Genomic DNA, 26,165 nt, shown 5'->3' on the forward strand with positions numbered 1-26,165 from the left:
GGACTTCTCGTTCACATGGCCTATGGAGAATGGTCTTGTGTTCAGTAGTTTGTTGTGCCCTGTAACTATTTCAATATCAAACAAGGCTTGAGAGAATTATTACAATTATAATAATACTTATAATAATAATTACTATTATAATATTTATAATATAATTCTAATAATTACTATTAGAATTATTAGAATTATTGAGCTTCTATCAGCTAAAGTCATTAGCACAACTTCCAATAACTTCAGTTAGTTTGAAATATTCAAAAAACGGAACATAATTCCTTAAAACTTTGCTGTGAGGATTTACGGTCTGTTCCCGCAGTTTTGAAGGCCGTTTTGCTGTTGGGTTGTTTTGGAGGAGTTAAGTGGGTGTTGGGAAAGTTTACAATCATCAGTTGAGGTGGAGGAGGGATTATTTTCCCATATTGTACACAAATAGTTTTTGTCTACTCTTTTTTTCTTTCACATTTTAGTATTTTTGCCATATTTACTTGTGGCTGATTTATCTCACATTTGCTTCCCTTTTCTGTTTGCCTGCTTCCCTTTCCCTTCCTACTACACATGCACACAGAGAACTGAGTTCCACCAAGGTAAAAAGAGACAAAAATACTGAACTTTTGTGAAGAACTATATATGTTTTAGGCAAAGAAATGTCCAGATTGATATAAAGCGCTCGATTTTGCATTTGGAGAGTCCCTTGGATTCCTGTGTGTATAAAGGGTGATGCTTCACTGAAACAGAAGCTCGTCCTTCTGTCCTTGCATTCAGGTGCCCTCAGCTGTGTGCAAGCCCACACAGTCCATGTTTAATAAAAAACCTGCCCCACACACCCTACATACTGTGGGCCATGCGAAACTTCTTAACATTATAACAAAGTTAAGCTTCTTGTAAAAAAACTCCACAATATGCTTATGTTAGAGGAAAGAAATTCATAATATGGAGGCTTTGCCAGTGTTCTGGGTTCTTGCACTCACATCTGCGAGTCTGTGATTGAAACTCCACAATACTTTTAGAAAGTGGGTCACGTTCCAGACTACACAAGACAGCAAAAAAACGAAACAAAACCAAGTTTTCCTGCCTTTTTAAATAGGAAACTTGTTCTGAAAAGAAGCATAAATGGACTTGACTTTAGATTTGAGCCCCTATGTGATTTTCCCTGTATTTGAAGAAGTTTAGTTTGACTTTTTAATTTCCTTTCCTTCAGAACAGGCATCTTTCTAGTTCCAAATTACAAACCTTTGTGAATTAGCATTTTAATAAATATAATCTTCCATAGACCCCTGTACTTAAAGCTTAAATTGTGTCTTATACCTCAAAATGCACTGCTGGATGTCCTGTCACAAGACTACCCTTAGTCTGACCTGACGTGCTCAGGTAAATCCAGACGGATTAAGAGAGTTCAAAACGTACATCACTGTTGTGTTCCCAGCATGTATTATCCAGCAAGAAAACAGCAGCCAAAGTGTGCCATGTATCTCGTTGTTTTTGCAGACTGCCAGCGTGTTACATGAGGTGAGCATATGCACAGGAAACAGAGTGAAGCTGCCAGTGGGCAGAAGGAAGGAGAGGCCACTGGCCATTCTGTAGGCAGATTATAAATTCACAGTCTCGTTTGCCGTGCTCATTCCTGCACATCTTTCCACTTGTTTATCAGGACTCTCTATGTACGTGAAGTCACTTTTCTACAGAAGTTATTTAACAAATAGATCTCTGACTGCAGCAAAATGTGAATCGTGGTAAAAGTAAATTGGGATTCATCGGCAAAAACACCTTCTCCCAAAATCCTACCAAATTAATACCATCCACTTTGTGTGTAAATAGTAAAGGGGAAAAAAAAAGGCCTACGTATTTGCTTATTTAGGATTAATACTGCAACCTAGGAAGCTCAATGAGCCAGACTCTCGCTTTGTTTTTGGATCTTTACACCTTGTTAAAAGGCTGAAGTTTTATTAAGGAGCTCTGAAAGCTTTTATTAGTAGCTTTCACTAAAGCTAAGAGGGGAAAAAGCTAAATTCATTTTACTCATTGATTCAATTAAAAAAGACTTAGTGTTACAAGCATTATCCTCCCTTTTACCAGTAAAGAAGTTTTCCCAAAGCTGTCAATGAGATACTAATGGACAAGAGAAAAACCTCTGTAATCTAACAATAAAGCATATGATGAAAAAAATAAAAAAATAACTTTCCAGACATGGTGTTACATAGTTATGGGTGGCTTCTCCCAGGAACATTTTCTGTTAAGAGAGCCAGCTGGCAAAAGGGAGTAACTGGAATCCCTGGGAAGATGGTGTGGGAGAGTCCGGTCAGAAAAAGAGCAGAGTGTGGGGAGAGGGGAGGTCAGAGCACATTCAAAAAATTTGGGTCCAAAGCATGGCAGATTACTTAAGGGTGAATGGCGCTGACATGGCCATATGGACAACAGGGCAGCTGAGTGGCCAACCTATTAACGTGAATCTTAAAGCATTTGGGAAGCATGTGTAAAAGCAGAAAAGGGCCATGTTCCGCTACGCTTCTCTTACAGCCTGATTGTGCCTTCTTTGGGTATGTTTCATGCAGACAGTTCCTTCAGAAACTCTGTTTTTTGTAACTTGGTACCTTGCCCAAGTGAATAGAACAGATTTTACTCCTGTTACAGTGCAAAAGCAAATGCGCAAAAACTTAATTGAGTATATTTCCATGAAATGTGTGGTGAAATTAATAAGCAGTCTTGCATAGGCCATATTGTAGCTATGAGGCAACACTTCTTTATATAAGACATACCAGCCAAGGAGAACGATTTAAATCACAACCTCCTCATCTATGTTGAGAGGTTTTGGGAGGTGTTATGAGTAGCACACAGCAGCAGGAGGCCTAAGACCCTGTGTCAGGTTCTGCCCCCATCCCAGTCCCTCTCTGCTGCACTTGATGTGGAGTCATCACCAGTCGGTTTATCGCCATCTCCTGGGCAGCTGCTTTGGAAATGTTGCCAGATCGCTAAGTTGGGGCAGCCGGGGCCAAGCCATGTGTGAAGCAGAGACCTGACCCTTTGAGGTCTCCATTGCAGAGGACGTACCTCCACAAAATGGAGAAAGGCCTCACAGACTTTGCGGTATTTTTGTCCCCTTCTGCAGACTGCTATCGGTCTTTTCATTATGGCATGATATTGTTTCTAATTTGGTTTGCTGGCAATACCTTGTTCTGATCTGGCATGTCAGCCACAGATATTTGTTATGAGCTTTGCTGTTAAACATTAAAATTAGATGGAGGCTTTTCCCTGCTGTTGGAGCCTGGCCAGAGTGTCTTTTAGCCTGCAGCTTGACCAGATTGCTCTTCAAAGTGACAGACACAGTGGGCTGACTATTCCTTGCCTTCCTTCATAAAAGTCTTTTAACACTGTAGCTCCTGCCATTCCCTTTTTTTCTCCTCACCCTTCTCTACTCTCCCTGCAAAGGAGAGAGCCTTGAAAATTATTAAACAGAGTCAGCTCATGTGTCCTCTGTTCTCTGGCTCCCCCGCTAGCAAAGACACGCACAGGTCATATTCCATACAAATATCGCTGTTATTCTCTTCCACTAGGGGCTCAGGATCTGGATCGTATTCGTTTGTCCACCTACCGAACAGCATGCAAGCTTAGATTTGTTCAGAAGAAATGCAACTGTAAGTATGTCAGCGATTCTGTCGCATCTTGTTGTTATTACCTTTCCACTGCACTCCCTGGTCTGCCCTTCACAAATGGGGACTGTTTGATTCGACATTGCAAAGGGCACTAATCAGAGTGCCTGGGCAGATTTTAAATATTAACCTCTTTATATGAGGAACTTGTCTCAAACATGCCAGTGATTCAGTCATATAAAGGTGAGTCATGATGCAGGCCACAGCTTTATTTAATATGTATGTTAACTACATTACTGGATTTTCTTATAAAATAACATTTGGGAGTTCCAGCAGGATCCTGCAAATGAAATGCTTTCATTGCAGCTCCATGGAGAAGAAGTGGTGGTTCCAGTCCTTGTCTGTTTGGGGTGCAGCAAAGTGCGTGCAATGTCAGTCACCCCCCTTTGTGCCAGGCTGGCTAGAGACGTCTCTTCTAAGAGGGTGATCTTGCTCATAATCTCTGCATGGCTGTCTTCCTCTGTCTAGGCTTCATTCTTAAAATGTTTCCCTCTTGATTAGTGACTTTCTTAACATTTCTTTTGAGATTCAGTCTTTCTTCCTTTACAGCTGCAGTATCTGTTAGCACATGCATGAAAAAAGCTGTGAACTTTAAAAGGGAAATACATATAAAATCTGTAATGGATTGTATCCTTTCTTCTCCAACCAAAATACTTAGAATGACGGGGTTTGATTTATGTGTTTTACTAGACCTTCCCAAACCATGTTAAAAAATCCAAAACTAACCAGGAGAAGCCTTGCCAGCAGTAGCAGTATGGAGAGAACTAATGCAGAGAAAACAAGTGTTTTAGTCGTCACATCTAAACTAGCACGACAGTGTGGCTACACTTTTGCAATGCACAGTGATAAGTACTTTGCAAAATGCTCACTGCAGATAGAGATTAACTGCCGGGGAGAGAGTTCCTAGTTTTGCGGCTATATGTATCTACCTTACATAAATGTTTAGCTTATGCTTTCCAAACGTAGTGGAGAGGCCAAGCTGTGGCGGAAAAGACTTTGGAGAGTATTTATGGGGTTGTTAGCTGTGGAGCTAGCCTTTCAGTCACTTCTGCAGCACTTTTGTCATGTTTTTAAATATGAAGTATGAATGGAGAGATTAGTATCACATTATAAGCAGGCTGCCAGACACAAAGCCCAAGAGGGGTTTAGTACCTGCCCAGCAGCCGGCTTCTCCCATTCAGTAGAAAATGCGTTGAAAGACACTATTATGTTGCATTCAGCTGTTTGTTTTTAATTTTATGTTTAAGAAGCTAAAATGTTCGCTTCATTTTTTCCTGGTAGCTGAATAGAATACTTCGAGGTGACAAAAGTATCCAATTAAGCTGACAGTGATAGCAAAGTCATAACACTAATTGCTTTGATAACCGTTTACAAAGCAAATGAAAAAGCCTAAGGGTGCAGGAGCCTCATTGTTGGGAGAGACTGGCTGGCTAAAAATACTGCTTTTTAATCCTAACTTTATTCCTGTTATTTATCAGCTGTGATCTGCTTTTGTGGACCTATCGGTTCTCTTCACAGAGAACCAAAACAGGTACCCTTCAGTTTTCAGTTTGCCAGGTTGTGCCAAGTCACTCAAGAACAGCGCTTGCCTTCTGCTTGGAGAAGTGATTTGCTGATCTTAGATCAAGAGTTACACTATATCAGTCTCTTCCGAAGGAAAAAATGGAGGGTACTTAAAGAAAAATGTCCTCCAAAGAATTAGGTTCTGTACAATGTAATAAACAATTTGTGTTGATCTGGAGCGGGCTGAATTGCGAGTCTTTTCACTGTCAAGTACAGTTTTCTTTTGGTTCTTTCTGGAAGACTGCTGCTCTCCCAGGTGGCTTTCTCTTATTAGTGGGAAAAGAAGTAATTCATTCATGTGATGTGTTTTCAAGCAATGACTGTCCAAAGCAGAGCTTCTAAACATAGAGCCACTGAACTGCACACTGCCCCAAAATGGTTAATATCAGATGTCCAGCTCATGTCAATGACTTTTTTTTTTCTACAGAAATTTCCATTATTCATCACCCAAGAGTAAGTTCAGGAGGAAAAAAACAAAAAAAGACATGGAGAAAAAAAAAACCCACAACTTTCTGCTGCATCTGAGCTGTTTCATTTAGGGGATAGTCTAAAAAGAAAAAGCTCAAAGGCAGTTCTGCTCCACTCCCAGTGCATAGCACCTGCTGTCACTCAGGCCATACTTGTCTTCTTTCAGCTGTGCTCTCCTGCCCTGCCCTGGCACACGGGCCCAGACTTACTAGGAGAAAATTGCTTGCAAAGAGTGTGTTTAAGGTCTTCTTTTGAGGAGCTGATTTAATAAATTTCAGGGAGCTGCTCTTGGCTCCAGGCTGAAGGTGCATGAGGGTGGAAGCAGAGAGAGTGGCTGTTCCAAGAAAAGCAGAGCAGGGGTTTTATTAACACCATCTTTTTTACCCAAAGGTGTCCGTTAGCATAGACGGTCATGGGATATCATTTAACAGGCCACTGTGCTTATCACAAGCAGGGCACTGTTTCTGCTGTTGTGAATGCAGACACACAGGTTAATCTCCTCGCCTCCCTTTGTGAATTCTTCTCTTGCTACAAAAGGGTGTTTTGCTGGAACCTTCAGCAGCTGGCTGGGTTTTACTGGTGAAGACAAGCAGTGTGCAGTGGGCAAAGGTGCTTTCTTATTCTAAGAGCCATTCTCTCTTGCAGCATATCTCCTTAACCTGGTTAAACTATCTGACCAAAGATTACAGAGGAGGCGACAGTTTACCACCATTTGCCAGAATACTACTACGTATGTGTTGCACTTCAAGTGCTAATGCAATCAGTCAAATTAATTGCTCCATGGGATTATTTCATTTTCAGAAGAGGGAGGCTTCAAAATTGCAAATATATGTCTTTCTGATAATTCTGTGAAACTTTAGGAAAGCTACTATGCATGTGGAAAGTATTTTGTATATAAAAATCTCTCTAGGCTTTTAAACCAACAGGCAATTTAAATAAAATCAGCAAAGGGAGAAGAATCAATTATTTGTCAAACAGGATAGAATTTAATCCAGTCCAGCTTCATTCTTCAGAAAAGCAAGAAATTCTTCTTAAAAACTCAGAAAATGATAAGTAGATAAATTTGGAAAGGCTGTCATGTTATTTTTGAAAGACAAATTCCTTCAAATTTAAGCATTTCCCTTTGCCTCTGTTAATGCTACAAATAAATGAAACTAACATTTACAAATTATTGTTGGCACACCTGTGAATCTGCTAAGTGGCCAAATGTGGGATGCAATATGTGACAAAAATCCCAAAAGCAAGAGATGCACAAAATTCTACATTCAGGAATCCTAAATGCTGGGAAGCTTTGTTAGCATACCATGAATATAAACTCGTTTTATGCTTCTCTGTTTCTGCTGACAATTTCTAAAATTGGAAGTAATGAAAAGAGAAACTCTGTAGGTAGTGTAGGTACCTTTGAGGATGTGATGGTTTTAGAAAGAGATGATTGCAGGCTGCTTTCTTGTGTTACAGAACTGTAGCAATAGACCTGCTGCAATAGCAGTCTTCTCTTAGTCATAAATGCTAATACAAGATGTAGATACCTTTTCTGTAAAAACAAACAAACAAAAAACCCTAAAGAAGTCTTGAGAAGATGTTGAGATTTGGGCACAAATAATTCTGAATGAATGCCAAGAGTCCTAGACAGACAGACCAAAGAGAAAACACTGCTGGTGGTTACATCATCTTCAGAATGTAAAGCAGGAGTGTATGAGCTGACTGTGGCTGCTCTACTGGATCATGGTGTTGGATATAGTCTCGGAAATAGCAGCACCCTAATCATTCAAGGTTAAACTTCATTATTTGGGATAATAAAAGCAGATAGGAAGCAGGTGCAGAAACCTGATCAAACACGTGACATGTTTATTCCCGTCTGTACTGTACAAACTGTGCAAAATGCAAGTAGCTGACTTGTTCATCATCTGAATTTTCTAAATGTGCTCTAAAGGTGGCCCTAAATAGTGCACACTGCAAGAATCAAGGAGGGAGATGGTAAAACTACACGTGAGCACCATGATGTCCACATCAGTCCTAGAACTTGAAAACCCTACGAACCGGTGTTGCTCTGACAAAGTCAAACATTAGGGTATTGCCCTTTACCTCCAGTGCCAACTGGAGCAAGTTTTGGAATATACATTCTCACCATACAGACTCCTGCTCAGCTCCCCTTACTGCCAGGAAAATGCCATCTTGACAAGGTTGATTTACAGCTGTTTATGTGTAGCATTCAAACACAGAAGCATAATAGGCTTTCGTAAAACAAGGCATGAAGGACTGATGACAGCAGTTGCACATGTCTCTCAACATTCACCAGTATTCAGAAACTACCAAAAAGCACTATTTATAGTTATCCCCAGTGATCAGTGTGTGATTGGTTTATTTTCATATTTGGTCTTCAGTGAATTTATTAAACCCAAACTGTTTATACAGAAAACCAAGATGAAATATCATGTTCACATGCAAATTCCCTCTGGGCTATGGTGGCAGCAGGAGTAGAACATAACAACATATCGTAATCAAAACCATTATACAATTAAACATCACTCACTAATATAGAACTGTACAGCTGGAAAACTACTGCTGTCCTTGATGAACTTTTGCTAAATGTGTTGTGAGATTATATGCTATGACTCTGGCTGCAAAAAGCAGATTTGCTTGATTTCCCTAGATCAGAATATATCATGGGCAGTTGACAGCTTGAATCTAAAGCCATGCTGGTGATAGCAATATGGGGCTTAATTACTACAGGCAAAAAGGGAACTTGTTTCTCTGGCAGTTTAATCCTAGCACCTTAGGGTTTCAGAGTCTTTGTTTCTCCCTTCGATATTCTTCTGTGTGAGTGATTTGGTTGTTTGGGGTTTTTTTTGTGTTGTTTTGTCTTATCCGAGTTGTAGCGCAGCTGTTTCCACATAGGGAGCACAGCTGCCATGGCTGTGATGAAGACCTTGTGAATGTCCGAGGCAGCCTCCTTCTCCTCCTACTTTTCCTCCTCCTCCTGCTGCCTCCTCTGGGCTTCAGTAGTCACAGCTGAGGCATGTAGGCATGTCAGCTTAATTTCCATACATGCTTTTGGGTGCCTCCCTGATCTGATCTGCCTTTCTACATTTGTTTTAAGTTAGAAAAATTTCTCACCCTCCTGAAAGAGAATAATTTCCTGCTGAGAATGAATGACAGTTATTGTAAACACACTATTTTTAGGTTATTTTCTTAAAGCTTTTTCCTGTCTGTGCTCGTATACCTCCTGTAAAGCTATAGCAAGCTGCTGAAACTGGTCTTGTCCTAGAAGCTGACAATTTGGGTATCAAATGATGAGGTCAGCCCATATGGGCTACTGACCTCTGTCGGCATGTCAAGCACGTGTTAAAAGTTATTTTATTAGACCTGAATAAAATTAGTAGGATTTGAGTTTGGGGGTTAGTTGTTGGATTTTTGGTTTTTGGTTTGCTTTGGTTTGTTTTTTTTCTATACTGGGCTGACACTTAAAATATCATTTTATCCCATGCTGTTCAACATGCCATTCACCACAAAATGATAAGTCCCAGTGTCTGGCACTTGTATTAAAAGGAAAGGATATGAAAGTCTTGATTCCACACGGGAAATGGTGCTGTGACCTTTGTGTTATGCAGTGCCTGAGGAAGTCAACAGATACAGGTGCAGCTTTCTCCATGACAAAGTCTGTGCTGATCTTAAATACCCAAAACAGTTCCCTAAACACAAAGCTAGAGGATATTCAAAAGTGTCGAAGTCTGTCCTGTTGATGCTTAAGCACCAAGTCTTTCATCTTTATAAGTTAATTGATTTAGGAACTGACAACTGCTTCTCTTTACTTCAGTGAGACCTCTTGCCACCACAGTATAAAGCCATTCTTTCTTTGAGTGTTTATTTTCTCTAAAGTGAAGCAGAATGCACAAGAAGTGCTTGATGGCAGGATCCTCAGTGCGCAAGAGTCCCATTAAGGTCCCTGCCAGGGGAGGAAGCATTCATTCTCAATCTAGCCTTTTACATCTCAAGGAATGTATAGCCTGTGCAATTTTGTGCTTGCCCCTCATTCTTTTGTTCTCAGGATGACCATCAGAAACAGAGCCACCAAATTATTGTGATTACAGAATTGTTTAGAATAAAAAACTTAATCTGTCATCACTATAGGTCTCCATGGTTGGTGCTCTGTTCTTATTGTTGGTTTTTATCATGTTTTTTGTTCCATCTTGGAAGCAAGAAAGCGCAGGGTAGATTCAGGCTGGGTCGCAGAGCAATCAAACTGAATGACAAGCCATGTTGCCTACTCGAGAAGTGCAAAAGGTCTGCTTGGCTGCAATTTGAAACAATCTGCCTCTTGAATTTGTGATCATGGCATTCTTGTGTTCTTCTCAATCCTCTGAGATTTGCTTAAAAATCCTTTAATTTTGAAAAAAAAAAAACATTTTGACTTATTCTCTGTTGACCGTCTTGGATACTCTATGATCTACTTACTATTGTTACATAAAGATAGAGGCTGGAAATATTAGTTGTGTTCTTTGTTTAGTATTTTAACTGAAGCTGAGTCTTATAGCTCACTTACAGTGAATTATATTATTCACATGGCTTCAAGAGACATAGCTTTAAAAAAAGCAAAAGCACTCTATATTATAGGAGTCGTGATACCATTGTGTAAGTTACTAATTCTGGTATCCTGCAGTACTTGAATAATGGAAAGACAGGTGAGTTAATGGTTTTTAAAACTTTTCGGTTCCTTTGTCTTTACCAGTGACTTAGAGACGAAATGCCCCTGGAACTGCTAGTACTGTTCCATATGGGTTTCCAGGCAACTATGGGGAAAGGATGCATATATTATACATTCTGCATTATGCATCAATTATTTAATCAAAAGTTCAAAAGGGCTTGATTTAGCATATTCCCTGCAGACAAATCCTTCATAAGGATTTTAGTCTGTAAGTGTTCACTCACAGCACAATATGCTGGAAATGGGTTCAGATTTTTTCCTTTTAACTGTGAAAGTTTATTAATATGCTTGACAAATCATCACAGCTGTTTGAGAGCTGACATATAGCCTGTATGTTGGCCGTATTCATTGAGGGAGTTTTCTTCAATGTTAGCACGAGGTGGATTGTTACTACATAAAGGGGTTGTGGTATCTCAGAGTCCCTGAGTATTTGCTCGTAAAGGCCACCGCTGCAAGTCTGTCTCCTACAAGATTGATACAAGAACTATCAGTGGGCATTTGGAATTCCTTTTACTGTCAAAAAGAGTGAACCAAACAAGGCTATGTATCTTAAACTATCAATTTTCATTTTACTTAGAGATTGATTTTTCAAACACACCCATGATTCCAAGTGGCTCCTGATAAAAAATGAGTTGCAGAAATTTGTCAGCTAGTGTTATTTTGGCTTTTACAGAGGAAACTCAATGGACTTCCTTTGAGTCAGAAGTTGACAGCCATGTAGACTAGGCCACGTCCCAAGTACACCAGCATGCTGCCCTCTGCTACGCAGGTGGCTCAGCCCTGCCTTGATGCAGACAGCTTTTGTAATTGGATCATCGCTGAAAATCTCTTCTTACTGACTTCCTGAACTCTGCTGTAACTGCCATTCACTGCACTATTTCTGATGGCTTTTCTGATGCAGGTTTAAGGTTGGACAGTCTGTTAAGTTCCCCACTGATGTCTCTGAACATCTGCTATGGGTAACATGCATCAGTCACCTTTGGTCTGGCATGCTTTTGATTAGTTACCCAAAACTGTCATGATTTGTGCATCTTATTTCACGTTGGTCCTCCTAATGAACACTTCAGACAAAATAAAATAAATCATTACTAGCTCAGTACTCTTCTAGACTGTCTAAAAATTGCAAAATATATGCAGTCTCATACAAACAAACTGATACCTCGGTGATAACAGGATCACCATATCTTCTGAGAGATGCTGCTGCTTCACATGGGAGCTTTTTCTTCTTTTACCCTCTTGTTTTTCCCCACAAACTATAGCTGTGTTTTTAAGCCTCTTTCATCATTTCCCTCTCCCTTCTTCAGCTTCATGTCATCATCTGTAGCATTTGCATTATCGTTGACTTCTCTGCAACCCTCATTCTCTTGGCTGCTGTCTCCTGTTATCCTCTTGGCTCCAAGCACCTTTCTTCAGGCAAACCCTCTCTTACATTTGAGTCTTTCTTCCCTTTCCCTGGGCTGTTCTGGTCTGTCCCGTTCAGGTGTTTTGCTGGGTGTCACGTAAGCACCACCATAATACGCCAGAGCATTAAGCATGTTGCACTCACATAAATGACAACACTTGCATGCCTGTCCCATGTTGGTCATTCTCTAGTTTTTGGCCGTATAGCAATGTATTTATGTGAAAATGAGGGAAAAAAAAAATCAAGAAGTCATCCTTGGAGCACGTGTCAGTGAGCTTGGTGATCATGGTCCTTTGTTCCTAGGGAGCTTTAGTCAATTGTCTTGAACCAACCCGGCCTCTATCTTGGACTCAATGCAATAAATCTTGAGGAGTTATACATAAGTTCAGTCCATACGTGATTTCTGTAGAAAGTAAAGGACTGTTTTGATGTCCTTGCAGAAAATTGTTTTCCTGAGAAGATAAGCTGCAGCATTTTGCCCTATCTGTGTGCTGCAGCATGCATTCAAAACGTCCTTCTCCAGTGCATCTGCTGAGTTGGAATTTTTGCTGAGGATTTTTTCCTTTTTCCTGGTTTTGATGCTGTCACTCAGCTCTGGACAACGAGCAGGCATGATGCAGATTTCCTCCACCGTAACTGCCCAGTCTGCAGCATCTTCCTGCTGAAACAGTGATCTCTGCTGGAGCCTCCCAGAGACAGATGATCCCAGCTCTCTCAGCCTTTCCTTGTCCCCTTTCAGTATCCATTTCCAGTAACTTTTACAAATAAAACTGCAAGGGTGCTGGCTGTCCACGTTCCCAGCAAGGGTGGGCTTCTTCAGGTTGAAGACAGCAAGTAGTCCACAGAAGGACAGTCAGACATAATTTTTACTGTAATTCTCTCCTTCTATAATTCTCTCCTCCTGTAATTTCCAAAGAGTGGGGTTTTTTTCCCATGTTCATTTGTTTTCAGTTTTATATCAAAAGTCAGTCTGTGTACCTCTAACAGTACAGGTGAACTTCATAACACCCCGAATATTCAAAGAGAAGCTTAACTGTTGTGTCATATTTTTACCCACCAGCTGCACCCGGGGTCATTTTCTGTAAGTCTTGGTGAAAGATATCATAAGGTTTGTATCTGGTGTGCTAGGACAAATTGTGAGAACAGAAGACATTGGCCATAAAAATAATTTCCTGCTTTTATGAGTGTGAAGAAACTGCACAATATAATGTCCTCAGTGTGCATTGTTATTAATATAGTTCTGGGACTCTATACAAGGAACATTCAGCTTCTTGGTGTTAATGTTTGTGATATACAGTGGCTTTACAGATGCAGTTTTCTGTGTGCTGAATTAAGGAATTGGTAGGCTGAATTCAAGCTGAATTATATCTGTGATATGGTTGTTGGCTGCAATGGATTTCTAGCAGGATATTTGCAAGCAGTGTTTGGCCCTTTATTGTACAAAGTGTGGGGTAATTCCAGGAGAAGTTCTGTGTATGCTCAGCCTTTTCTTCAGTCCACATGGATGGATAGATGGATGTCTCCTTTCCTGACAGAAAGTAAATTGAAAGTAACTCTGTTGAACTCAGTGACATTACTATGGCATGGAGGAAGGAATGAATCAGTGTCAATGTATATTGTTTGAGGAGGTTGAACTCAATTTCTGACAAATGAAGCCGACACTAGTATCATGCCACATCTCTTGTAAAGGTGCTGATCTTCCCTGAGTTTAATTTTCCACCTTTCATTCATCTATATTTTGCCCTGAAACTCTTATTTTGTCTTGGATTTGCAGGATATCTCTAAGGATTGTATGTGTAAAATAAAGGATGACAGATAAGTGGCCGTGTATATTGAGACTCTTACTCCATCTAGGGACCCTGACAACATCATTAAAGAGCTTCTGTCGCACAGAGGAAGGACAGATGTGTGGGACTTCACCTAAATCCCATTTATCTGTCATTTCACATTCTTCACTCTTGTTTCCTTTCTCATTGTTGCTGATTGTCGAGCTATGTTTGTGTCAGCTGGAGCTTTTCTCCTTTTCTTGACCTGTTCCTCGTACCTGTTTCCTCAGGAGAGGTGATGTTTTAGTGCGTGGTATTGCAGGTTGCTGCCATGGGAGCCACTCCAGCTGCCTCCTGGTACTGGTGTTCTGGGTACTGGGCAAATCAGCCGGGAACTGAAGCCCTGAGCAGCTCTTGCACAAGACATTGCTTTGAATGTGAGTCATGGCAGGAGGGCGCATGTGGAACGATTGTGTCAACACAAAGCCAGACTTTAGTCAAATATTTTCTACAGTTTGTCTGAGTGAGTGTCACGGAGGCGCCCCGAGGTTAGTTTAAGGGACAAGAAGGTAAACCGATGAGAAACAGGGTTTTAGCACTCCAAAGTGACTTGAATACAGGTTCGGATATCAGTTGAGTAAATTATTAAGGGGCAGCAACAAATACAACAGGAGGTCCACAGTGTGCATGCACGTGGCTTCACCCGAAACAATGCTGGAGCCACCCCTGAGTCTGGGAGGAGTACACACTTGCCTAAACACGGTGTGGGATTATTTTTTAAAGGGATACATGTACTGGTATTGAGTACAGGAAGTGTACACTCGTGATTCTGTGAGGGTAGATTTATAATACACTCGCAGTCCTGCAAGGAGAAATACACGTGCAAATGAGCACGGAATAGTACACATGCTTATGTGGAAGCACGGGAGGAAAATACACTCGCGATTCTGCGAGGATTAATTTATACACATGCTCGTATTGAGCACGGAAAATACACCTGCAAATGTGCATGGAAAGTATAAATACACGTGCAAAATGTGCACGGAAAGTAGATGCACTCGCAATCCTGCGAGGGTTATTTTACTTACACATGTGGCGGCAAGGCAAGCGGAGTCTCAGTCCCGGGGAGCGGGACGGGAGCCATGGCCCCTGGCGGCAGTGGGTAACCTCGTGCTCCGAGAGACCCGCGATAATGGGCTGAGTCTCGACGAGAGTCCCGTTTTTTTATTGGCTGATCAGATCTGACTGTAGGCATTCTAGAATCTTCTCTGCACCCTCACACTGACTGTGGGGTGCCCCTGAAGCTTCCAGACATCCCCCACACTCCCTGGAGCCTCAGCACTCCCTTCTCCTAGGCCCTGGCCAGGGTGCTCTGGGGCCAAACAAAAGAAGCTGTTGGCCTCAAGTAGCAGAGAGAAAGGGGGAGATGTGTCTACTCCTTCCATATCGAAGGAGGGAGGGGGAGAGAGGGGGGTTTGCATCCTGCCACAGTGAGATACTCTCTACTCAAATGAATTTGGTATGAAAAAAAAAATGGATCTTCCAGGTGCCAGGATCCATCTCTTCCTATCTCAAAGCTGATTGTAGTTCAGATCCCAAAAGATTTTTTGGCAAATAAATCCTGTTGTTTTCAAATGTAATAGGTGTTTAAATACCTGTGTGAAAGTTTGAATCTGGCAGTAATTAGCTCCTCCATTACCAATCTCAGCAAAATGTTAAGTAATATTAGACTCTGAACTGTCCTTATGACTTCAGGCATAAGATGCTTTTTCACCAAAGTCCTAGGTGTCACATGAATGTCTTACTTCATGGTAATGCTGTCACTCTCTCAACAGCTGAAGTTGATATTAAGATTTTGTCCCAGAAATGCTCTGGATTGACCCAAACTCTTCAGAAGGGAGGAGCATATGTCATCACTCTTTAGCGTCTCTCTTGGGTTCTGGGACTGAGAAGTGGAATACTGGTATCAGGCAGTTTACCCAAGTGTTAAGTTAAGCTTAAGTATTTTTCTAATTATTTTTAATAGATGAAAATGTTATGGGCCAAATTCAATCCACATTGCTTAAGAAATTATTTAAGTTAATAGAATAAAGATCGGCTTAAGAATATGCATATATGTAAAATATTAATTTTTATGTAAAAGGAAATACACAGTTCCTATTTCATTAGTATTCTGTACCTTGTGTTGCTGATTACAGTCTTGCCAACCCTAAATGATTTTTAAAAATCACAGTAGAAAAAATAACCATGGGTCAGACTGTGAAAAACAGGAGATGGGCCAAGGAGCGTTTTGTCTTCAAGCAGTTTGAAATAGGTGATCATTCTTTTTCATTGACCTTTGTGATATGACTGAACCTTAAAGGCTGAGGTTGCAATCTCAACCTTTTTTCTATAGCCATGAAGGAAGAAATTGTTACAAAGAACGGTTAAATTCTATATTCGCATCGTCACAAGCCTCCAGTATCAGGGATTTCAAAGAACACAGCAGTTAACGTGAGAATGGGGATAACACCCTATATCTTTTGAGCTGGTAACACATGCTAACTACTTCACATGAATTTAAAATATAAATAACCCCATTTGTTAACATTTACATTAACTTTATGCTTGCTTTTTGCTGGAAACAGTGCCAAAGCAAGCCATAGTCCTTTTGTGGCACAGCAAGTTTTCAGTGGGGATTAGGGGAACTGGCAGTGGTTGCATCAAAGGAAAAAAAAAAATGAAGTTATTTAAGAAAAGTATGTAGTATTAGACTTGGCATTCAAAGAAACACACTTCTAGCGGAGATTTTATCACTGAAATAATGACATGCAACAGGAAAATGTTCTGCTGTTTCCTACTCATGGCTTTATTATCATTTGCCTGTCATGTGTGATCACCTGTATAGGACATCACATCTCCCAGCAGATAATCTTTATTACATCAAATACATTAACCATGGCCCCTTTCTGGAGACAGTGGTGGGGATGCACACCCTTTGATTTGTATTAGCTCGCCTGACATTGTGCCAGTAGAGAGTTAAAATACAACAGCGAACGTGTGCTGCCTTGACTAAAATACACCCAGTAGTGCCATCCTGTGGTCAGGATCACAGCTACCAGAAAGCTTGTGCACCGTGTCCTGCCTGTTGCCTAAAACCTGTTTTCTCTTGGATTGCTACACACAATCCGAGTTGTGCCAGGCTCTAAAACTATGGTTTTCTTCTCATATGTTCAGTCATTTCTGAACTTCTGGTTTAATCTCCTACATGGAAGGGCTGGAAAGTGGCTTTTTATTTTCTCTGCAAGTTTTTTTTTGTAAGTCTCCATAATTCAGTTTCTGTCACCAGGTTTACAGCAGAGATGGCACTTTGAAAATCAACTCCATATACAACCTTGGAGACTTTTTTGCCACCTATTGGGAGTGCAGGAGCTTTTTCCTACTATATTGTTTGCTGTAGTATAGTACAGAAGTGTTATATTTGATTAAAATCTTGAAATGCTGTATTTTTACCAATTGAAATAGGCACTCAGATGTATGGTAAATTAACCTTATTTTAAGAAAATTTGTTGTGGATCATACATATTCACTCGTCAAGTTTTGTTACCCCATGTATTCTTTGGCTAATTTAGAGCTGACACTTGCAAAACCCCTTTGAAGGAACTATTTAGTGAGACGGAGGCCTGATCACATAGTACCTCGAATAAAGCCTTTCTCATTAAAATATTATTATGGTGGGATAGCAAGAATAGTAGAGATGCGTAATCTAGGAGTACCATTGCCTGTTTGGGGGAGGGCGAGATTTGTAAAGTTTCTGGCTATAGAATACATATAGCAAAGGGTCTGCTATTTAAATCTGGATCTTTAATTAATAAATATATTTAGGTCTTAAAACAGGAATAATGTGTATAATCAGTGGATTTAAGCTATGTAACTTGTTAGCAACAGTGCAGAGATTTAATTGAGTGGTCTTTCCTGGTTATCATCAAAATATTAAGAAGCTTAGAGTAAGATTTTTTCATTATTTTATTTTATACATGTCATACTTCATTTGACATTTCAGATAAATGATTGCAAAGCATGTTTAAGAAAAGGAAACACTTTCCCAGCATCTGAGTGACAAGTAGATGACAACAGTTTCCCAGCCCAGCACTGCAGGGTGCATCACCCACCGTTCCCTGTTGCAGGATTGACTGTCATTAGTGCTGCTCCTTGGGGAGCCTGATGGCCTCTTCTGCCACCCACAGAGAGCCCTTCAGGCTTCAGTTAAATATAGGTGAGACTAAATGGGCAGGAACTGACAACAGGAGGAGAAGGAACCTTTATTATAAATTAAATTAATATGAAAGAGAAGAATTTTACTGGAGATCTTTACATACTCTTACACCTTGGTGGATTTGTCAGGTACCATATCAAAAATAAAAAGACCATGTATCATTATCCTTATTGTTATTCCTCATTAGTAGCACTTGACCAAGTTGACAGACAATCCCAACAGGCCACATTTGTTTAATGTGCTGTAGTGATCCAAATCTCAGAAGGTTTTAGAATAATTCATTTTTCCTTCTGAGCAGAACAGTAGGTGAGGATACAAGGATGCATGCCTGGGTGCACAGACAGGAGGACCTTTAAAACTTTTCCCCAAAATTTTCAGTGCCTCAGTCGTACACTTCACATCCTGAAGATTTCCAGACAACCAGCAGACAGGTTTGACAGCCGCTCAGAAATGTCTCCTGTGCACACAACGTGCAGCTGGCCGGCATGTGCCCAGAGAACCCAGCTCCTGATGGCTGGGACATCGCTTGTCCCATGGGGTACCACACGGACAGGTGATCTGCATGAATTCAGTGAGTCCAAATGCAGCCGACTGACTCCATGCACACAGCAATTCAGAACAAAGATGCTTGCTGGTCTGAACATTTAGTGTCATGTCCAGGCATTCTTCACTCTGGGTGTCCATCCTTGGGGTGGGCAGGTAGAAGCATGCAACCTCACTCCAGCTTTCAGCTGAGCCAATGCGTACCGCACACCTGCGCACTCTCACAGCACAGGCAAAGAGGTGAGGAGGAGGAGGAGCAGGGATGCGTGCGGCTGAGAGGGGGTTAAATGAAACCATGACCTCCCTCCGAGATACCTGGGCATTCAAGGGAAAGCTTGAGGGAATGTTGGAGCACTCAGGGTGCTGTAAAGGCCTTTTGTACACCTCACACAAAACCTCTTGAGGATGTGGAAGACTCTCCCAGGCATTCAAGGGGCCTCAGGGCGGGCTCTGTGTCTTTTTTTTATTGTGTATGTCAAAGAAGGCACTTGGAGCACAGCTTACCTGAGCAATGGCTTTAGAGAAAAATCAGTGGGGCAACACTGATTCCTCTCCAGTAAGAATTATTATATGTTCTTGCAGTATAAATTTGTGATTCGACAAGGACATCACAGAATCACAGAACCACTGAGGTTAGCAGGGACCTCTGGAGAGAATAGGGTCAGCTAGAGCAGATTGCTCAGGGCTGTGTCCAGTTCAGGTCTGCATACCTTCAAGGATGGAGACTCCACAGCCTCTCTGGGCAACCTGTCACAGTGTTCGACAGCCCTCAAAGCGAAATTATTTTTCTTATGTTTAAATGCTTTTCTGTATTTTAAATTGTGCCCATTTCCTTCTGTCCTTTCACTATCCTTTCCCTGCGAAGAGTCTGGCTCCATCTTCTTTACTCCCTCGAATCAGATGTTTATCCACACTTATGACAGTTGCTCCAGTCCCTTTGTCATCTTTGTGACCTTTTGCTGGACTTTGGACCCAGCACTCCAGATGTGTCACCAGGGCTGCGTAGAGGGGAAAGGTCACCTCCCTCCTCCTGCTGGCAACACACTGCCCAATGCAGCCCAGCAGGATGCCAGCTACTTTTGCCGAAAAAGCTCATCGCTGGTCAGCAACCAGCCTGTGCTGGTACATGAGGTTGTTTCTTTTAATGTTCAAGACTTCGCGTTTCCCTTAGTTGCACTTTATGAGGTTCCTGTCAGCCCGTTTCTCCAGTCTGTTGAGGTTCCTCTGAATGGCAGCATGGCCCTCTGGTGTATCAGCCACTGTTTCTCATTTTGTATCAGCTGAAAACTTGCTGAGGGTGCGCTCTGTCCCGTCATCCAGGCCATTAATGAATATGTTTAACAGTGCTGGCCCCAGTATCAAGCTTGGTTGTACACCACTAGTGACTGGCCTCCAGCTGGACTCAGTGCCACTGATCACAAGTTCTTCAGCTCATCTCTTTTAGTCCACCTCACTGGCCACTTATCCAACCCGTACTTACTAGTTTGCCAGTGATGATATTATATGTCACAGTGTTGAAAGCCTTGCTAAAGTCAGAATAAGGAATATCCACCACACTTTCTTGTCTCGTAAGCTAGTCATTTCATTGTGGATGGCAAAGAGGTTGATCAAGCATGATTTTCCTGTCATAATTCCATGCTGACTGCTCCCAGTCACCTTCTTTTCTTTAATGTGCTTGGAAATTCCAGGAGGATTCACTCCTTGCCCTTTCCAGGGACTGAGGTGAGGTTTTAGTTCATTGGAACCTTCTTCTTGCTCTTCTTGGAAATAGCAGTGACAGTGGCTTTCTCACAGCCCTCAGGAACCTCCCCTGATTACCACAAGCATTTTAAGACAGTCGAGTGGCCTCACATTGACACCAGCCAGCTCCCTCAGCACTTGTGGGTGCTTCCCCACCAGGTCCTGTGGAGTTGATTGTGGCAGTCTGTTTACACATCCCCTAACTGGATCTTCCCCCACCTATGTTGTCTTCCTTGCTCCAGACTGTTCCACTTGTTTCAGGGGCTTACTGGTAAGCCTTATCAAATTCCATCCCCGGTGGGCAGGCTTTGGCAAGACTCCAGTTTTTCTGAAGAAAGAAGTAAATGTTGTTTATGGTTACTCTTGGTTATCAATATATCGTTCTCTTACAAGTTTGCATGCTATTGTATGGGTCTAATACACACATCTCTGAAAATTAAAGCATTTGGGGTAAGAATAACATGGCAGTAAATATTCTGAATACTTCATTAATTTTTTCTTGAAGCCAGTAGTATTTACTCACCAACCACTGCATCTACAAAACCTAGGAATCAAGTGAAATAACAAGAAGATGCAACAAAATACATTTTGACATCAACACATTCAAATGTGTGCTGACAAGCTAGAAGTCCATTACTCTCACTTTCGGAAAACAGTGATGACCAGCCCAAGAGCTGTTGATGGCCTGCAGAGCATTCGGGAGTGGCCCAACACACACCAGGCTTATTGGATCAGCTGGCTAGCAGGTGCCCAGCTGTGCTGGAGATCAATGGGCTGTATGAGCAGCGGTTAGGTGGGGAGGTAGATAAGAAGCCTGAGACACCTGGGAGCAGGAATAGGAATATACAGGACATGTCCAAGTACAGTCTGAGTGGAGGTTCAGATATCTGGGCAATGCATAGCCTGGGTGTGCCAGGCCATGTAGGGTGACAGCTGTCACCAGATATACCCAGCCAAAGAGGCATTAGAATCATAGAATCATTTCAGTTGAAAGAGACTCTCAGGATCATCAAGTCCAACCATAACCTAACCTAACCTAACTCTGGCACTAAGCCATGTCCCTAAGAACCTCATCTAAAACACCTTCTAAACCCCTCCAGGGATAGTGACTCCACCACTTCCCTGGGCAGCCTGTTCCAGTGCTTGAGAACTCTTTCTGTGAAGAATTTTTTCCTAGTATCCAATCTGAACCTCCCCTGGCGCAACTTGAGGCCATTTCCTCTTGTCCTATCACTTGCTACTTGGTAGAAGAGACCAACCCCCTCCATGCTACAACCTCCTATCAGGTAGCTGTAGACAGCGATAAGGTCTCCCCTCAGCCAAATACCTCATTTGAGCCCTGAGCAGAAGCAACACCCTGGTACATTTTCTCTGTCATGTAATTTGGCATCAGACAGTGTAAAAGATTGCAAATCATAGCTGACACATCGCTCTGCATAGTACCAGACGCGCAGGTAAAGCTTTTGGTGATCATGCTACAGCTGGCTGATTTGAGGGGCAGCTTGGCCCCAAGCTGATGTAGTTTAGCAGGAAAATGCTTCCCTGAGTCCTCCCTTACCCTCCTGGCAGCAGGTGAGAGGGAGCCAAACAGAAAGAGTGAGTGACTTCCCAGGGCTTCCTAGCAAGGATGATGACAGATTGCTCCAATACCCTGATGTGTGATGGGTTCATTCCAATGAAAAAAGAATCGTCTAACATATTTTATGATATTTTTAGGATTTGTTAGACAAGCATAAATCTTTCCCTTTTAATGAAATCCACCTGACATACCTGACATACATTCAAGTGCCATTGATTTCTGATGATGGTACTAGTATGTTTAAACTCAAGCGCGTCTGTAAGAACTTTGCTGGACTAAACGCTTCATAGAATCACAGAACATTCGGGTTTGGAAGGGACCTGGAAAGATCCTCTAGTCCAATCCCCCCGCCAGAACAGGAACACTCTAGGTTACACAGGAAGGCGTCCAGGCCCATCAAGTGTATACTAAAAGTTTGGAAATAATTTAAATGAATACTTCTTTAAGAGTTTTTCCTGTATTCACCAACAAAGGAAAATCTTTCAAGGAGGAAGTCTGTCCTAACTATCAACTGGACATATTTAACCTAGATTTAGTTAGACCTACTGTATGTTAAGTAAATTTGCATCGATGATTAAAGCCCTAGTTTAGTCGCTTTCCTTGTTTGATTAATTGTGATCTCCCCTTCCATGTTCATTTAGTAATAAATGGAAAGATAACATTGTAGAGTTCATGGTTCAGGTGGAATACAAAAAATGCAGTAGAACAGATAAGGATTTTTGCATAAGTAGATCTGTTTAATGGTAAGAAAGCTTAACGACACAGACATTTTAATTTATTTTTTTTACTACTTAGAAGATAAACTTGCACTACAGTTTTCTTTTTTTATACTTGCTTAGGGCAACATCATTTCTTGACAACTGATATTTGAAGCAATCTGCCTCCTTTGAGATTAGTGATATATCCAAGATTATCTGTATCTCACAGCCTTTCCCTAATTCTAAATAAACTGCATGATAAAAAGAATATTTCATTTTTCACTGCATAAATAAATGTTAATTTATTTGCTTTGAGTTGAAAAAAAATAAGTGTAGTACATCTCTTCCATTTTGGCTGTTAAAATACCTTTATGTACTGAACAGAAAATTACTATTTGCAAGTAAAGTTACTAATTACAATAAATAAAAAATACACTGATTGCCTGGTGATGAAGAGACTAGAAAACAATTGAAGAAAAGAAGGAGGATCAAGATCAATAAAATTGACATATGCATTTATAGAAAGCAAAATAATTTTATCCTAAATTCTGTATTCTCCAAGTGTATCCAGAGTACACCTCTTCCACAGATCAACCTGTTGACAACATTGTAGGTGATGGAATTCTGCACTGTAACTACTAATTACTCTTTTTGATCATCAAAGTAGGAAAAGATGTTCTGAACACAGATAAAGGCAGAAGGGCAGGATGTAAAACTTCAAGGGTGTCTGAAAACTTTTTAGTTTGAGGAAAATGAAAAACTCCTTTCAAACGGAGGCAGCCGCCTTTCATTCACCCTCACGCTCTGTGGGGAGGGACTGATCAGTTCAGTTACAGTGTGCTGGCAACAGGCAGTCTCCAAATGTTGTTTTAACAGGTAGAGGAGTCCACTGAAGGAAATAACATCTGTTATTTGGAGTATGTTTTTGTGCATTAATCTTATGTCTCTGCAGTTCAGCCAGGGTCTCCTCAAAGTGTGCATTTGCTGGGGAGTGAATGGCAGCCATCTGTAATGCTGCTCATCTGCGTCCTCCCTCTTCTGTCCAAGTACTGAACGTTATTTACAGTGACTAATTGCTATCCATTAGAGAACATGCTCAAATATTAAACCCTTTATGACAGTGTGTAAATATTACTTGTTCTCATGAAAGTTAAATTAGCAGACATTGTTTGCTGTAGAAGGTCTAATAATGCAGATGTTTAGCTTACCTGCGACTTCAGAAATCACTTAACAGGAAATCTGAGGGGAAATGTATAGTTTAACAATTGCTCTTGGACATCGTTACATTTTTTTCAGACATCAGGCAAATGAGGGAGAGGTTCTGCACCTGGATAGCTGTCCTGTTTACAGACTGCGAGGCATTTGAAGGGTCTGTGAAGGTTGGCTGGGCTGCACGAGTTTGGATTGCTTAATACCACACAGGTGCTAGATACAAGCAGCTTTTACTCCTGCCTGGTGATCATCTGCTGACACTGAAGAAACAACTGGCAGATTTCTGTAGCTTTAAAGGTCCGTTTCAGAAAGGGCATCTTTCTCATGTTGAGGGATAATTCTGTTTTCAGAGGGAAACATGGCTAAGGCAACAAAAGCAGCAACGGCAATAAGACGTTAAAAGCAAGCTTGCGGAGTTTGACTTTGTTGAGCGAATTTAAGGCAGATTTTAGGAGAGAGAAAGCTGTCCTGCATCTGTAACTGGTTCGTTACACTGTGAACTCTTCTTGTTAGCATCACTGTAGTATGTAGAAATCAGATTCAGGTTTTATGGCACTGACGTGTTGTACAAAGTAAGGAGACATGCTTTCTTCAGTGAGATTAAAACGATCTCATGGATGGATAAATAAATAAATGGGCATAGCAGGTATTATAGAAAATGGGTAGCAGAGAGAATTAAAATGAAAATGAGAGAAATCTAAGTTTATGCAGTTTGCAAGGTTGACCTTCTGTTATTACATTGAAAAGTAATTTCTAATAGTACAAATGAATAGAATGGAGCTTGCAGAGGCCTGTGTTTTTCTCTGCTGTTTCCCAGTATTGATAGGTTGAGTTAGCAGCATGATATAATATGTGAGAGTCTGCTTACTATGTGAGTAAGCTTAAAAAAAAACAGGATTCAAAGTGATCAGAGGGCAGTACACACAGATCTAATTGCGCAATGTTAAGCAATGCAGTGTAAGAGGCTGTGACTATGTCAGGGTCTGGTAGCTGTTCATACAGATTAAAATATATATTGTTCATATTTTATATAAAACCTGAATTAATCTAGGCCATGTAGTAGTCAGAACAGAGAATATATCTTAATGTTTAAAGAGCAAGGTGTGGGATTCATCTCAGTTAACGTTACCCATTCTGAGGTTACATATCTCATGTAAACTTGCTGCTTTAGACTTTGTCTGTAGTCAGTGAAGAATATATATATGTATGTATATATGTATATACACATATGTACATATATTTATGTTTATGTTTGTGTTTATGTTTATAAAGCGCCTAGCGCCTATCGCTAAACACTGTTTGTAACCACTCTGACGGTAGAGGTGAGAACAGGAGTTCAGTCTGTTAGTACCTCAGCACTTGTTTCCAACTAATTTAAAAAAAAGAAAGAAAAAAGCCACAAGACACTGCTACCAGCCTGCCTGGCTGGTGTTTAATACTGCTACTCCATCAGCGTTGGAGGGAGACCTGTTGTGAATGGCGACAGTTTGCGCTGTGACTTTTCCGACTGCACCTTCAAAGCACTGTTCATCCCACCTGCCTCCAGACGGCTACTTTGAGGTGCCTTTTTCTTCCACTGACGTTAGAGGGAGCTTCGATCACCAGCTGACAGTAGACACCTAATTTTTGACATTGAAATTTAGGTGGGTGAATTGTTGTCCATAACAACTGACTTGAGTAATGGCCAGAGGCTTCAGTCCTCTGTACAACACTCTAGCAAACTCTCCTTGTGATTTTGAGCCAGACATTTCGACAAATATTTTCAAAATTAGCAGATCTTGTTAAAAAGACTGGCTCTTGTCCATCTTCCATTTCCTCCTCCAGGAAGTATTACTTTCCAGCCTCTGTAGAGAGCTTTGAAATTCATGAATAAAATGCAAAATAAAATGGTGCAGTAGGATTGCTGTTTATTCAGCTTCAAGTGGAACCAAAGCGTCTCTGGAAAAAAAAAGCCCAAGTAAAATTATTTATAGTACAAATGCACAGCAGTTCCTTAAGACTAATATTTTATGGTGGGTGGGAGACTGTTACTGCTGTGTAATTTCTAGTAAGTCATTTTCTTAGTCTTGTGCCCTATGTTTCTGGCATATCAATGAATATCAGGATAGCTTATGAGGCCTTCAGGTTAGAATTAACACTAAACCAAATACTTTTCTCTCACACGTCTTAGTGTACTGATATTATTAGTCCTAAGTCTGCTAGCCTCTGGATATTTCCTTTCCCAGAACCATAATCAAAACTAACTCTGGATATGACTATGTTATGGAAAATATAGTGTGGTTTGGGGGGGAACCCACCATGAAAATCTGACAACTACATATTATAGTATCAGTACTGGATCATGTGGTAAATAGAGAGACCAGGCCCCATTTCAGCCTCATTCCTTGTGCCAGCTGTTTTCCTCCGTGCTCTCTTTCTCAAGAGTTTTCCACTACTAGCCTATAGCAATTGAAGTTAAATTGCTGTGTGAAATTTGCACTGTTAGGGAGTCCAGATGTCTGGTTCATCCTCTTTGGACGTCCTTTTCTCAATGCTAGGGAAACCTTTGTGGTTCCCCACAACTGCAGAAGTACACTAGATAGATGTATGGTCA

The 26,165-nt window shown here is 41.1% G+C and overlaps 1 protein-coding gene across 32 annotated transcripts in view; it reads left to right on the plus strand.

Annotated features, from left to right (window-relative positions):
- DTNA (dystrobrevin alpha) overlaps positions 1 to 26,165 on the plus strand; it is a 231,979-nt gene that overhangs the window by 133,478 nt on the left and 72,336 nt on the right. For all 32 annotated transcript variants that reach the window (XR_010470553.1, XM_065053463.1, XM_065053466.1 and 29 more), the window contains one exon: positions 3,546 to 3,626. Coding sequence is in view for 31 of the 32 variants with exons in the window: in XM_065053463.1 (XP_064909535.1) it covers positions 3,546 to 3,626 (81 nt within the window). In the remaining variant the exon portion in view is untranslated. The remainder of the gene's footprint in view (positions 1 to 3,545; positions 3,627 to 26,165) is intronic.

Source organism: Columba livia, chromosome 2 (genome assembly GCF_036013475.1).
Source record: "Columba livia isolate bColLiv1 breed racing homer chromosome 2, bColLiv1.pat.W.v2, whole genome shotgun sequence".
Classification (NCBI taxonomy): domain Eukaryota; kingdom Metazoa; phylum Chordata; class Aves; order Columbiformes; family Columbidae; genus Columba; species Columba livia.